General features: G+C 43.4%; 2 protein-coding genes across 3 annotated transcripts in view; one reads left to right on the plus strand and one right to left on the minus strand.

The window, feature by feature from the left end:
- Positions 1-4,148: 4,148 nt before the first annotated feature.
- senp8 (SUMO peptidase family member, NEDD8 specific) lies at positions 4,149-8,557 on the minus strand. Of its 2 annotated transcripts, none has more exons than XM_080501127.1 (2): positions 8,479-8,557; positions 4,149-6,575 (listed from the first exon to the last, which is right to left on the minus strand). In XM_080501127.1, exon 2 carries the CDS (start codon positions 6,569-6,571, stop codon positions 5,903-5,905), a length of 669 nt encoding a protein of 222 aa, XP_080357253.1. In that variant the 5' UTR covers positions 6,572-6,575; positions 8,479-8,557; the 3' UTR covers positions 4,149-5,902. The 2 variants fall into 2 exon arrangements, with proteins under 2 accessions (XP_080357253.1, XP_080357252.1); XM_080501126.1 differs by having other exon boundaries at positions 8,399-8,550.
- A 419-nt stretch (positions 8,558-8,976) lies between these two features.
- Positions 8,977-14,382, plus strand: part of myo9aa (myosin IXAa) — a 106,503-nt gene continuing 101,097 nt past the window's right edge. Inside the window, 1 exon segment of the mRNA XM_080496322.1 lies at positions 8,977-9,269. The gene's annotated coding sequence lies outside the window, so the exon portion shown is untranslated.

Genomic DNA, 14,382 nt, shown 5'->3' on the forward strand with positions numbered 1-14,382 from the left:
CGGCCGCTGGAAGGCAAGAAACCAGAGGGTTACGCACTCTTTCTTTTTTTTTCTTTTTTTTCTCCATGTGTATTTAGCACTGTTTTGACAGTTGCAGGCTTCATATAAAGACTTGAGAGATGCTTTTAAAAAATTAAAGTAAAAAAAAAAAAAAAAAAAAAGTTCAACGCTGTTCTCAAACTTCAGTGGCTCCGAGCACCAACATATTACCAAAGTTTGTTGTGTTTTTGTTTGTTTTTTGTTTTCTGAGCCCTGCTATTCTGGTAAATACGGTAATAATCCTCCCGCCTGCTGTTCTGCTCCGCAGGTAACCTCCGGGTTCCTCCTGCCGTCCGTGGAACTCGTGGCTGTTTTCTGAAGCTGCAGGACCGCCGTCAACCAGCTGGGGGGAGGGGGGGGTGGGGTATGGGGGGGGGGGACTTGCATCCGAGGAACCAGTGATCACTTCCAAACTATGCAAACAGACTTTGTCTATTTATTTCTGACGAGAAAGTAGATTTTACTTTAGATTCTGATCGTCTTTCCACAATTCTCGCCTTCTAATACTTAATTAATTAATTAACCACGGAACCTGAAATGGGAGGGGGGGGGGTGGAAGAGAGATAACTCACTACTAGAAAAGTAGATGACTACTTGAAAAGGGAGTGGCGATATTACCACTGTATTTGTAGCAGAAGTGACTTCACCCATTTAACGTCCGACTGAATCCGTTTATTTTCCTTTTGACATTTCTCCGCTTAAAACTCGCCAAGAAAATGCACTTTTTAAATCACCCTGTAGGTCCACTCTATTTCACATGTACAGAACTGTTTTGTTTTTTTGTTTTTTTGTTTAGTTGTTGTTGTTTTTGCTTGATGAGCGGTACTCACTTGTCATTTCAGAAGGTATTTATGGAGGAAAATCGTTGTGAGGACAAGAGCAGGGGTGCGATTTGTGGGGCTTTTGTCTTTTCAGAGACAAAAAAAAAAAGCATAAATGGACTTTAAGACTGATATTTATTTATTTAAAACATTCTAAGGAGTGGAAATAATGAAGATAAATTAGAAATAGGGACCATAAAATGTAACAGATGAAATCAGTTACGGGGGATTTGGATGAAGACTCGTTTTACGTGTCGTTTCGGGGGGGAAAACAAAACAATATTTTTTTAAATCGACGTCCACAAATCGCACCCCCGTTTCTTAAATCTTAAAAAAGTGAACCGATAATGTGAATGAGAGCAGTGTGTTTCTTTTCCCTACGTTTAGCATGAAGTCATGAAGTGAGCGAAATGTCGCCCTGTTTTTTTTTTGTTTTTTTTTTAATCCCCGTGAATTAAAGTGGCAAGAATGTGTAGATTCAAGTCAACGCAGTTTGTTTTGTCTTCTGGTCTGTGTTTCCGGGTTCTTCTTCATGTCCTCCCGGCATGTTTGAGGTGTCAGGAGGCCGGGGTTCTAACAAAAATGTAATCAAATTTAATTTTCCGTCTCAGAATACGTTGATGGAAGTACATCTCTGACATGTACTGAGGTTTGAAAAGTATTTGATAAATCTAATAATGTCCATTTTTTTGCCCTTTAATTTCCCTCCGCAGTGTAAAAACAGACGTGTGAGTTTAGTTAGTGACTCTAAAAGATCAAATATCTTCCAACATGAAAGGCACTGCCCCCTGCTGGACGTATTGATGAACAACCACGCTAACTGGAGCCTCTGTTTACATTTTCAAGTGAAAAATGCAAGAGTTTTTGTTGCTCTTTGGGTGTCGTTTTAAACGAGTCGCTGGAAAAACTGCCTTTGGAAACGGAGGGGAAAAACTGAATTGTTTTCTTCTTTACTGGTCAGTCACACCAGTTGTTCTGCTCCGGAGATGGACGATCTATTTTCCCAGAGTGTCACGACTCCCAGTTAAAATTCTCCTGGAACTTGGCACTTTTATTTTGACAGTCACCGTAATAACAGTCCAACTTGGTCGTCTGTCTACTCTGATGTCCTGTTAATGTTTATAGCGTTTTGTTCTCTGTGTACGTGTGTTTTTGGTTTCATTACAAACAAAAAACAAAAAACCCAACAGCGCCCACTAGTGGCCTGGCATGCTAAATACGTCGTTCTCAGCGTTTCTATCATTTCCAACAGAAACTGGGAATCGTCTATCTCGGGGGAAAAAACACTGTCATCTAACTGGGAATTGTCTATCTGGGAAAAAAACAGTGTTGTCTAACGGAGAATCGTCTATCTGGGGGGGAAAAACACTGTCAGCTACTTGGAATCGTCTGTCAGGGAATCGTCCATGTAGGAAAAAACACTGTCGTCTAACTGGAAATTGTCTATCTGGGGGGAAAAACACTGTCAGCTAACTGGGAATCGTCTGTCTGGGGGGGAAAACACTCGTCTAAATGGGAATCGTCTAACTGGGAATTGTCTATGTAGGAAAAAACACTGTTGTCTAACTGGGAATCGTCTATCTGGGGAAAAACACTGTCGTCTAACTGGGAATCGTCTATCTGGAGGGAAAACACTGTCGTCTAACTGGGAATCGTCTATTTGGAAAAAACACTGTCGTCTAACTGGGAATCGTCTATCTGGGGGAAGAAACACTGTTGTCTAACTGGGAATCGTCTATCTGGGGGAAGAAACACTGTTGTCTAACTGGGAATCGTCTATCTCAGAAAAAACACTGTTGTCTAACTGGGAATCGTCTATCTGGGGGGGGAAACACTGTTGTCTAACGGAGAATCATCTATCTGGGTGGAAAACACTGTCAGCTAACTGGGAATCGTCTGTCTGGGGGGGAAAACACTCGTCTAAATGGGAATCGTCTAACTGGGAATTGTCTATGTAGGAAAAAACACTGTTGTCTAACTGGGAATCGTCTATCTGGGGAAAAACACTGTCGTCTAACTGGGAATCGTCTATCTGGAGGGAAAACACTGTCGTCTAACTGGGAATCGTCTATTTGGAAAAAACACTGTCGTCTAACTGGGAATCGTCTATCTGGGGGAAGAAACACTGTTGTCTAACTGGGAATCGTCTATCTGGGGGAAGAAACACTGTTGTCTAACTGGGAATCGTCTATCTGGGGGAAGAAACACTGTTGTCTAACTGGGAATCGTCTATCTCAGAAAAAACACTGTTGTCTAACTGGGAATCGTCTATCTGGGGGGGGAAACACTGTTGTCTAACGGAGAATCATCTATCTGGGTGGAAAACACTGTCAGCTAACTGGGAATCGTCTGTCTGGGGGGGAAAACACTCGTCTAAATGGGAATCGTCTAACTGGGAATTGTCTATGTAGGAAAAAACACTGTTGTCTAACTGGGAATCGTCTATCTGGGGAAAAACACTGTCGTCTAACTGGGAATCGTCTATCTGGAGGGAAAACACTGTCGTCTAACTGGGAATCGTCTATTTGGAAAAAACACTGTCGTCTAACTGGGAATCGTCTATCTGGGGGAAGAAACACTGTTGTCTAACTGGGAATCGTCTATCTGGGGGAAGAAACACTGTTGTCTAACTGGGAATCGTCTATCTGGGGGAAGAAACACTGTTGTCTAACTGGGAATCGTCTATCTCAGAAAAAACACTGTTGTCTAACTGGGAATCGTCTATCTCAGAAAAAACACTGTTGTCTAACTGGGAATCGTCTATCTGGGGGGGGGAAACACTGTTGTCTAACGGAGAATCATCTATCTGGGTGGAAAACACTGTCAGCTAACTTGGAATCGTCTGTCAGGGAATCGTCCTTGTAGGAAAAAACACTGTCGTCTAACTGGGAATCGTCTGTTTGGGGGGAAAAACACTCGTCTCACTGGGAATCGTCTAACTGGGATGACACCCATGCAGTGTCATTCACTGTATCAGCCTGGAAACCTTCTGCTGACCTGATGGAGCCCAGAGGTCAAAGGTCAACGACTGCAGTGTGTGTGTGTGTGTGTGTGTGTGTAGGGGGGAGGTCTGCAGCAGATGGCCAGACGAGCTGCTTCCCCGTCCAAACCTCCGGGGAGCCGAGGCGTCTGTCCTGGTATGTTCTGTCTTCAGGACCTTTGACCTGCAGTGTGAAGCAGAATGCTGACTGTATCTTCACGGTGACACACACACACACACACACACACACACACATATATAATCATTTAAAAGAAAAAAAGCCGCCCACAAACCATGTTTGAGCTCACTCTGGGTTCAACCGTAGTTTTATTACATAAAGAGGTTCAGCAGTGGAAAAAGGAAAAACCCCTTGATTAAATGTTCCACTTATCTCCTGCCAGAAGACATCAAAGGCCCAGAATGCATTGCAGCGCCACATGCGAGTCCACGTTGTGATCAGCGGAGTTTGGCCGTGACCACAGACGCACCTCGCAAACATCCAAGACACGTTCAGCGTCAGATCTGTTTCTTGTGAGGCTTTCAAAAAGCGTTTAATGAACAAGGAGCCTGGAAAAGCCTGAAAATCTTCAGAATAAGAGCTTCAAACTTGGGAAATTGTGTTTAAGGCTCCGCTTACAAGTGGAAAAACGCCGCGTTTTTGTTCCGGAAGCGTTTTGTTTTGCACGGCAACGCTTGAAAATGTGTTTCCATGGCAACAGCTGTTGCCTAACGCTAACCCAAAATTTTTAATATTTCTTGATGACTTCTAAAACAAACTGATCTAATTTTTTTTTTTTTTTTAAAGACAAGCAAACAAACGTTTTTTTTTTCCATTTTGCCATCAAAAAATGTGTTTTATTCAATCAACCAGCGGGTTTTGATGGTTTGTGACGACGTGACGTACATTCCACTTCGATATGTTCTTCACTCGACGTCGTACCGCAAAACCTCGGAGGCGAGAACCTGTAAGTGTCTCCTCACCTTGACTTCCAAGTGAAAGTATTCAATTTGTGCTTTCTCCCTCAGTTTGGACTCGCAGGCTGAAGTTTATCAGGTTAAAGGTCCAATGCTGCTAATTAGTGAAGGAAAATGAAAAGTAGTGAACCTGTGAGTCGACACTGAGGGAGAAGGAAACCCGTAGGGAACGAACTTCAATTCTAAAGCAGGGAAACACATTTACAGAGCGACAGACACACACCTCCTCGCTTCAGACGTGACGTGAGGTCGGAGGCAGAGATCAAGACGCACATTCTTATTGTCAATTTAGTTCATTTTTTAAAAAAATGACCCTGAGCAATAATCTATGTAAACATTTCTACATTCGCTCCAAACTCATAAAATGAAGACAAAGAAGAAGAAAAAAAAAAAGAGTCTGTGCCTTCCTTGTTCTAGATTCATCCTCTCTGAATTCGTACGGGAAGTAAAGGTTTGTTTCTCGGCATGCTGGTGTTCTGGGACTGAAACACGACACCACCTGTCCCCCGTTAAAGGTACAGTACGTCACTTTTTTTTTTTTTTTTTTTTAGAAAAGTAAAATCAGGCCCCGTTTCAACGTTTTAAGTGAAAATGCGCCTTTTTTTTTTAGTATTACTTTCAGAAAAGTTACAATTTGAATGTTTGTTTCCTTGGAAATGCTGAAAACGATGACGTTACCATGTTGGGCCACCAGTGGGCGCCGTTTGTTTGAATTTTGATGAAACCACATGGAGATTGGAGTCCGATTGCGTTCAGAAAAGTTGCGTTTTCCGTCCGGAATGTGTTGTCGGTCGTTGTCGTGCAGACGGACACCGACAACGCTACGAAGGTTTTGCGTTTTCAATTGAAGTCGCGTGAACGGGGCCAAAGTTAGAAAAAAAATGTTATGCCGTCGGCTAACCAGCTAGCAGCACGTCCAGTTACCGAAGTGACTCACTACTGCCACCCGATGCACGGACCTGGAATTGCTTCAAAAAGCGCGTACTGCACCTTTAAGGCTCTGTAGCATTGCTTTATATGGGAGTAGGTTGGACTGTAGGATAAACATGTGGTTGTATATATATATTCAGCGGCGGCGGCCGGCGTGCTAAGGCAGCGAGCAGCAGCGGTCGTTCTGGGCGAGGCTCCGGATCAGCCGGCTCCACTCCGCCCTCTTCCGCGTGATGTGGGCGGGCGTGATGGCATGGCCGGGGAGGCGCGGCGAGCCCCCCTCCGCCCCGGCGCTCTCGCACAGCGCCTCGGCGATGCAGATGACGTACATGCCGCAGTCGTAGCTGTTCTGCTGCGGCGGGCACGGCTCCTCCACGAAGCGCGGCGGCGGCCGGCCGGCGCCCAGGAAGGGCTCCAGCTTGGCGGCGATGCGCCGCGCGTGCGGCGAGTTGGAGGCGTTCTGCGAGTCGTAGTGGGCGAAGCGGTTGGCGCCGCGGTGGTAGAGCAGGAGGCTCCAGTGGGAGCCGCCCGCCGCCGTCTGGTCCGAGTTGTCGTTGACGGCCAGGAAGACCCAACGGCGGGACGCCAGGCCCAGCGGCGCCAGGAAGAGCGCCAGCTCGTCGGGGCACGAGGCGCACTTGATGAACTGCGTGACCTCGGGGCTGACGAAGGCCAGCGCCTCCCGCAGGACGCCGGAGCGCTCGGCGGCGAGGTACTCGAAGGCGAAGCCGATCACCTGGTCGTTGAGCCAGCAGGGCCCGTCCAGCAGGGAGACGTCGGAGCGCCGCAGCAGGCTGTCCTGGAAGCTCAGCACCACGGGGTCCATCGTCCTGCAACACACACACACACACACACACACACACACACACACACACACACACACACACACACACACACACACACACACACACACACACACACACACACACACACACACACACACACACACACACACACACACACACACACACACACACACACACACACGACCAGCCACAACATTAAGACCGCCGAGTTCAGGCGACAGGATGCTGAGACTCAAAAAATGTTCTTTGTTGTCGCGCCGAGTTAATTTTTTTTCTAAGTGATATAGATTATTTTGAAATGCCTCTTTACATTTCGTCCTGTTTTGAATTATGATTTTCTGAGCAAAGGCCAGATATTTAAGATACAATATTTAAAAGGAATATCAAGCCTTGGAATAAATGAGAAACTAGTATTTTGTGGGAATTTTATTATATGAATTTGTTTCTATCATTCGTGTTTTTTCACATCATTACATTCCAGGCTGTCCTGGAAGCTCAGCACCACGGGGTCCATCGTCCTGCAACACACACACACACGACCAGCCACAACATTAAGACCACCAAGTTCAGGCGACGGGATGCTGAGACTCAAAAAATGTTCTTTGTTGTGGTATATGTTGTTGTTTTTCTCAGTGACATAGATTATTTTTAAATCTTTACATTCTGACCTGTTTTGAATTATGATTTTCTGAGCAAAGGCCAGAATTACAATATTTAAAAGGAATATCAAGCCTTGGAATAAATGAGAAACTAGTATTTTGTGGAATTTTATTATATGAATTTGTTTCTATCATTTGTGCTTTTTCACATCATTACTATGTTTTTTTTTTTTAACTACATGTGAAAATGGTGATTGTGATGCATACAATTTATTAGTATTACGACTGTAAGGGATTTTTTTAAACCATATAAATAACATTCCATTATTACTAGTATCGCTTTGACAAATACTATGCATATAACTTAATAATATCAGTCAATTTAATCTTTTGATGCAACGGCAAGTTATTATTGTGATGCTTTTACGTGGATTGGATCCTGCAATTGTCCATTTTTAGCCTCTTTCATCGTCATCTTGCATATGAAGGATTTAAATGTATGAAAGGAGATTTTAATTTGAACTAAGAGCAGAAATAACTGACAAAACTATGAACTTCTCAGTGATAATTATTTTCAGATGACTGTATAGTCTTTAGTTGTATTTTGTCTTATGAGTTCTATAGTTCTGTCACAAATACATTTATTACAACTGAGGCCAAAACTACTTGAAATAAATATCTAGTATTGGAATAAATTATGTATATTTTGTATATATGCACTAGTTTCATTCTTAAATTGTGTGGATTTCTTTTTATCATTAGTACCCGACTTGTTCTAGGTCTATCAATGAAATATGTTCTATGATTAATATGATATATTTGATAAATAGGACATAACAGGATTCTTTTATTGCATTTTAACATAGATTTGTATGCAACTCCTAGCCAATACAATTATATTGGACGATTTAATTGTCCATTTCTATTTATATGAATTGAAACAGCATCTATGAAGTATTTCAATGTGTTAAAGTAGTTTTACTGTGATTAATAAACACTGAAACTGTCAAAGTTTACAGCAGCCGACACGAGCCGATCCAACTAAACGTATGACGTATTTCACTAACTGGCACAAATAGCGGAAACAGCGATGTTGTGACATATATAGACGTGTTTTTAAATCGGTTTTAAATCCATAAATCCACTGCGGAGTTTCTCATCACTGCAATGCGTTCACTCGCTCCAGCCCGGCTAGCGGCTAACGGCTAACACACACAAACTGCCACCAACGGAGCTGAAATAACTCACTCAAACAGCGCGGTCAGTCCGCACAACACGGACGGCAGGCCGGGGGAATCAAAACGCGAGATTTCGCTCCACGTCCATACCTGAAAGCGACACTTTTAAATCAAAAACACCACGAAAACTGCGATGTTGTCCCCCATCGCGGTGTCCGACGTCATCGCTCCGCGACGACGTGGGCGGAGTCAAGCTCGCAACCTGATTGGCTGCTTTCATCCGGGACTTCGCTGTCAAGCTGAACAGGCGGCCTGACGCGCCCCTTCGCGACGTGCAAGCGCATTGAAGTGATTATAATACACGTATCGCCACCGTGTAGGAGAAAAAACCGCGCGTGCACGTGGAGACGTGTGGTATTCGTGTCACGACAGAAGCTGCTGCCGTTCCACGTGAAGACAGAGCTGAGTCTGCTGCGAAGTTTAAAAAGGGCGGTGTAATGAGCGGCGAGCGTCGCCGTGCTGCCTGGTGCCCCGCCCGGGCGGGTGTCGCGCCGCGGCTCCTCCTCCGCGTGTTTATTATCCCCCCGCCTCCGCGTGCACGCGCAGAGCGGCCGCACTGATTAACAAGAGGAGTTTCCATCCAGCGAGGAGCCGCGAGCGGAGCTCTGCCTTTTAATTTACACTCAAACAACGCGAAACGCAGCGAAATGTGCACGTTTCCGGCACGTATCTGAACTGTGCGGAGTTTGTTTCCTCGCACTTGAAGGGAAGAAGAAGAGGATTTTCCAGGTGCGGGAATGCAGGGAATTAAACGCGGACTGAGTTAATTGTGCGTGTTTTTGTTTTTTTGTTTTTGTTTTTTTTTTCTTTGCGGAGATCTGCGGTTCAGTCCTGAAGAGAAGAGGACAAACTTCGAAGTTACCTTCAGCGCACGTCTGGAGGTAAGACCGACGTTTCGCTGGAGTGTTTTTGGTGGTTTGGAGGGTCAGCGAGTCTATAAATCACTCCTGAGTCTCTGTGGCAAACTTGTTTCCTCTGATCTGATTTTTATTTGCAAGCTTCCCTTTGCATCTTTAAGGTGTGTGTGATATTTTACAAAAAATAATAATAATAAAAAAGACACGGCTGCTTTCGCAGCCTAGACGGTGATTAAAACAGAAATACCATTCATAATTTAAATCACATGAAAAAAACAATCCCCCTCCTCTCTCAATGCACAGTAACTTGAAATAATCTGCAGCCTGTCAGATTATTTCAAGTTTGCATTTGCATCTGTGAGCTTGAAAAAAAACTTCACACTTTAATTAATAAAAAACTCTAACTCAAATTTCATGAAAATGGAACAAGATCTCCTTAATTTTTTGATTTGCTTTAACGCACAATAACTTGCATTATTTGTTTCCATAATGCAGAATCCCCCCCCCCCCCCCCTGCAGCCTGTCACTTTATTCCCAGCAGTGTTTGCAGCGCAGATGTAAGAAACAAAAGTCTCTACGAGTGTGTTGTTTTGTTTAGTTTTTTTTTGTTTGTTTTCTTTTTAGGAAATATGAGGGAGGAGTGTTTGCGTGGCTTCATTACAGGGCGGGGTGAATCATGTTTACATGTATTATTTAGTGGAGGTCACACGGTCCTGCTCGTTAATGCAGAGGAAGCAGAAAACAGGGAAGGTCTGATGGGGTGAAGAAGCTGCTGAATCATGGGTGTTCAGTCTGTCTGTCAGCGGGCAGGAGGGTCCACTTCACACACTACAACACCAGACTTCCTGGCTCTCTCTGTGTGTGTGTGTGTGTGTGTGTGTGTGTGTGTGTGTGTGTGTGTGTGTGTGTGTGTGTGTGTGTGTGTGTGTGTGTGTGTGTGTGTGTGTGTGTGTGTGTGTGTGTGTGTGTGTGTGTGTGTGTGTGTGTGTGTGTGTGTGTGTGTGTGTGTGTGTGTGTGTGTGTGTGTGTGTGTGTGTGTGTGTGTGTCTCCAGTGCACCTGGATGACTCCATCTTTCATGAGGCTATTTCAGGACGTCTTGTTGAGGCTTCAGCTTCTATATGACGTCATTTAAAGATATTTTGGTTCATTCATTTCAACTCTGCAGCCTCATGCGGCCCAATATGAGCTGGAATTGTCCGTCCTCAAGACAAAATAGCACGATAACCGATATATATATATATATATACAAAGAGCTGCGACGAAATCGTGAAGAAAAATTGCAATTTCATTCATTATTCTTTCGCAAAACCTTTAACGGGTTGACATTTCTTTTTAAAAAGTAAATGCACATTCAGCAGTATGACGTTTACGAATCGTGCATCTTGCTGTAAAAGTCCAGTGAAATGTCCAAATGTGTGTTAACTCGACGCCTGTATTCTGTCTTTGCATTGCATCACATGCTAAAATACAACAAATGACCCAAGCTACTGTTGTATTTGAGGAAAACTTGGTTTCATGTTGCCATAGTAACAACTTCCCGTAGTAACTGTTTGATTGTGTGGAAAAATGGATTTGTTTTCATTGCGTGCACTTTGTGCCACCACAAAAAAAACAACTTTAAAGTTTGAATTTAAAGGTCATCGTGCCACTATTTTAGCGTTTCGGGCCACTGGAGATGGAATTGGGCTGCATTTCAGAGAACTTGAAAAGACGAACATAAGTTCTTGTTACCGAGGTTTTAACTACACTTCCTTTGCTCCACTGAAACAGACATGATGGTTTTTAACTTTAAAGCTGTAAAGCTTAACGGCTTTGTCTTGCAACTGTGCAGAAATGTAGCGTGAAAACAAAATATGCGTCTCGAGCGTCATTTCGCCGTCGTCGTTGACGTTGAGCCTCTGGGCTCTGATGCTTCTCATCGCCATCTTTTACACCGGTGGCGGTTACACCAGTGTTTTTCAACCTTTTTGAGCCAAGGCATTTTTTCTTTGGAAAAATCTGGAGGCACACCACCACCACCCGAAAATGTTAACATTTTAAACTCTGTAGCCTCTATTAACAATATAAAGTCATTCTCATCAAAGTTTTATCAACAGGAATCAAATAAATACAGAAAAAAAGTATTTCCCAATTTCTTTTTTTTTTAATAGTGACTCCCTCAGTGTGAAACCTGGACCTGATGGATGAAGAGCTGAGATCCTGGTTCACATTCTTCCTTTTCAAAAACTTCTCCATCACTGTCACTGACACAGTACTTTGATACAAGATGGTAGCAGGAGGTGGAGATTAACCACACTGACGTCTGTCAGTTTCGCTTTCAACGGCAAAGTTCTGTGCTGCCATCTAGTGGTGAAGAGTATTTATGCATGATTACTCTGCAACACACTGCTCTCACAGCTGACAACGGCTGTGAGAGCAAATGTTTTTTTGGAAAAAATGTGAAATTGGATAATTTCCCGCGGCACACCTGACGAGATCTCACGGAAACACCAGTGTGCCGCGGCACAGTGGCTGAAAAACACTGGGTTACACAACGCGCGTATTAAACTGAAAATCTGGATTATTCCGATAAGTGCCCCCAAATGCTCTTTTCATTCGGTTAAAAAAAAAAAAAAAAAATAGAAACACGGTTTCGTAACTGCAGAAAAGCGAAGGGAAAGCAGCGGCGAGAGCCGGCGCTGACCTGGGATCTGCACAGGTTTACTGGGGGGGGGGGGGCGAGGCGGCAGGAATGTGACGTCTGAGAAGATGCAGCTGCTGCTGCAGCAGCGTGAGACGGAGGCCCGGCCCGGACCCCGACACCAACTGGCCCGCCAGGACATCCGACACCCCGCAGGCCCTCCGCCTGCCGTCCTCGAAGGACGAGCCTCGGGCCGCGACGGAGTGACGTCACCGACGCCACCTGAACGAGCCGAGATGCAGATTTTTCAGATCAGTTTGAAGACAAAAACGATAAAAACGTCACGAAAGCTTCCACACATTCATAGTATGTTTACATGCAAGAATGTAAAAGTGATCCACGTTTTTCCACTTGTGATCCCGATACTGTGAATGTGGATATCTACCGATACCAGTCCGATACCAGAGCTCATGTTTTTTTTTTTTTGGCAAACATTTCTGAATATTGTTACGATATTCATGGAACTGAGGGGAGTTGAGAAACAGTTTAAAGCTTTAAATAGCCTCATTAGAGCAACACTGGTACCGTTGGTATTGAGGGATTGTGAGCGCTTAATAACATCATAATTACATTTCTTGCCTTCGTGCGCAAACTCAGAACTTCCATTGTTCAAAATGTTGCCGTGTAAATGTGAAATTAGTGTTTTCACATGAAACTGAGTCTTTTTTTTTTTTCTCTTGAATTTCTTGAGAAAAAAATCGTATCTAACTAAAAATAGCTGGAGGCTAAAGCTGCAAATTGTTTCATGAATAGATTCCTGACGACGTAGCGTTCTCGCAGTGTGAGTCGGGGGGCCTGACGCGGCGGCGATGGCGGGTTTCCGTGTCGCTCGGCTGCGACCGGAGCTGCCGGCCCCCCGCAGCCTCGCGGCGCTGACCGGACAGGCCTCGCCGTTAATCCCCAGGCATGTGCTGTTGTGTAACGGCGCACAATGCTGCTCACTTGGAGCAGCGCGGCCTGAAAACCACTTAGAACCTCGGCCCAAAGTGTGATTGGTGCTGCGACTTGGATTTAGACACGTTCTTGGTCGGCCTGCGCCGCCTTGGATGACGGGGGTTTGGGTGTTTGGGTGTTTATTATTTATTATTACAATTATTTATTTATAAAAAAAATTTTTAGTAATTATTTGTATTGATTTATTGATTTATTATTTTTATTTAATTTTTTCATATTTTATTTATCATTATTATTATTATTTTTATTTATTTATTTATCTATTTATTTATTTTAAGAAAAACAAGTTTCAAATCGATTTTTGATTTTTTTTCTCAATCCACTTAAAAATGACTAATTGAATTGACTAATTTAGCCTAAAAACAATTAATTATTTTATTTATTTATGTTTTAATTAATTAATTAAAAAATTTATTAATTTTTTCTTTTTTATAATTTTTTTCTTTTTTCTTTCTTTATTTTAAGAAAAATTGGAGTTTCAATTCGATTTTTGATTTATTTATTTTTTTCCCCTCAATCTACTTTAAAAATGACTACAGTCGTCTGTTATATTGTCAAAAGTGCAACTTTATTGTTGCGATGGTCCTCGGAGTTGAAATGCATATAAACAATCCCAGAATAAAAAGTAAACAAGTCTCCGTCGTTCAACAAATTCAAGCTTTAACAAAGTTTAAGTAAAAGTGCGACTGCAACTACGGAAACCCACAAGGAGCGGCGGAACGTGAACAATAAATAAACGTGAAAAATAAACTGCAAAATAATCTTTTTCCTTGGCTACAAATTTGATTAACCAATTAAATAGATTTTTTTTGGCCCAGCCCTCATCTGCTTTTATTTTGTTAATCAGAAAATGCATATGAATTCTTGGAAACTGGTTCAGTCAGTAAATATATATTTCCTGATTTCCACGTCGAGGCATTTAAAGGTAGATTGCGATCAATTTTGTTGCACGTTATTGATGAATGACTTCAGAATTTTACACACAAACTGAAGAGGAGCATTTATTTTCCTAGAAAGCCAGCAGACGGACGTGTTTTAAGGTGAAAGGTTCACCGCTTGTCCTCCCATCCGTCTCCCTTCATCCTGCATTTCCTTTTACCGAAGCTAAACAAGACGTCGCATCGCATCAGGAAAGCAGAGACGTTTCGTAATAAGAAATATCGGCATGCTGAAAAAATCCCCTCCTTAAAAAAAAAAAAGCAAAAGTCTTTGGTGTTTCTGAGATGAAGACGAAGAGACGGAGTCTCTCTTATCGGAGAGGAGCTCTGGCAGTTTACAGTCGTCTGTTCACTGTCGGGATGAATCGGGAGGCGAGACGTTTGCGGAGTTGACGACAAACAGACGCGGGACGAGACGAGACGAGCCCCCGCTAACAGCCGGAACATTCCACCCCCCCACAAAAAATCTATAGCGCGGCTGATAGGAAAAGGAAACCTTCAGATTCTGACTTAATCCTGCCGTCAGTGGAGGGAATCTGTGTGGATCTGGACTCGATCATTGC

Source organism: Blennius ocellaris (genome assembly GCF_963422515.1).
Source record: "Blennius ocellaris genome assembly, chromosome: 1".
Taxonomy (NCBI): Eukaryota; Metazoa; Chordata; class Actinopteri; order Blenniiformes; family Blenniidae; genus Blennius; species Blennius ocellaris.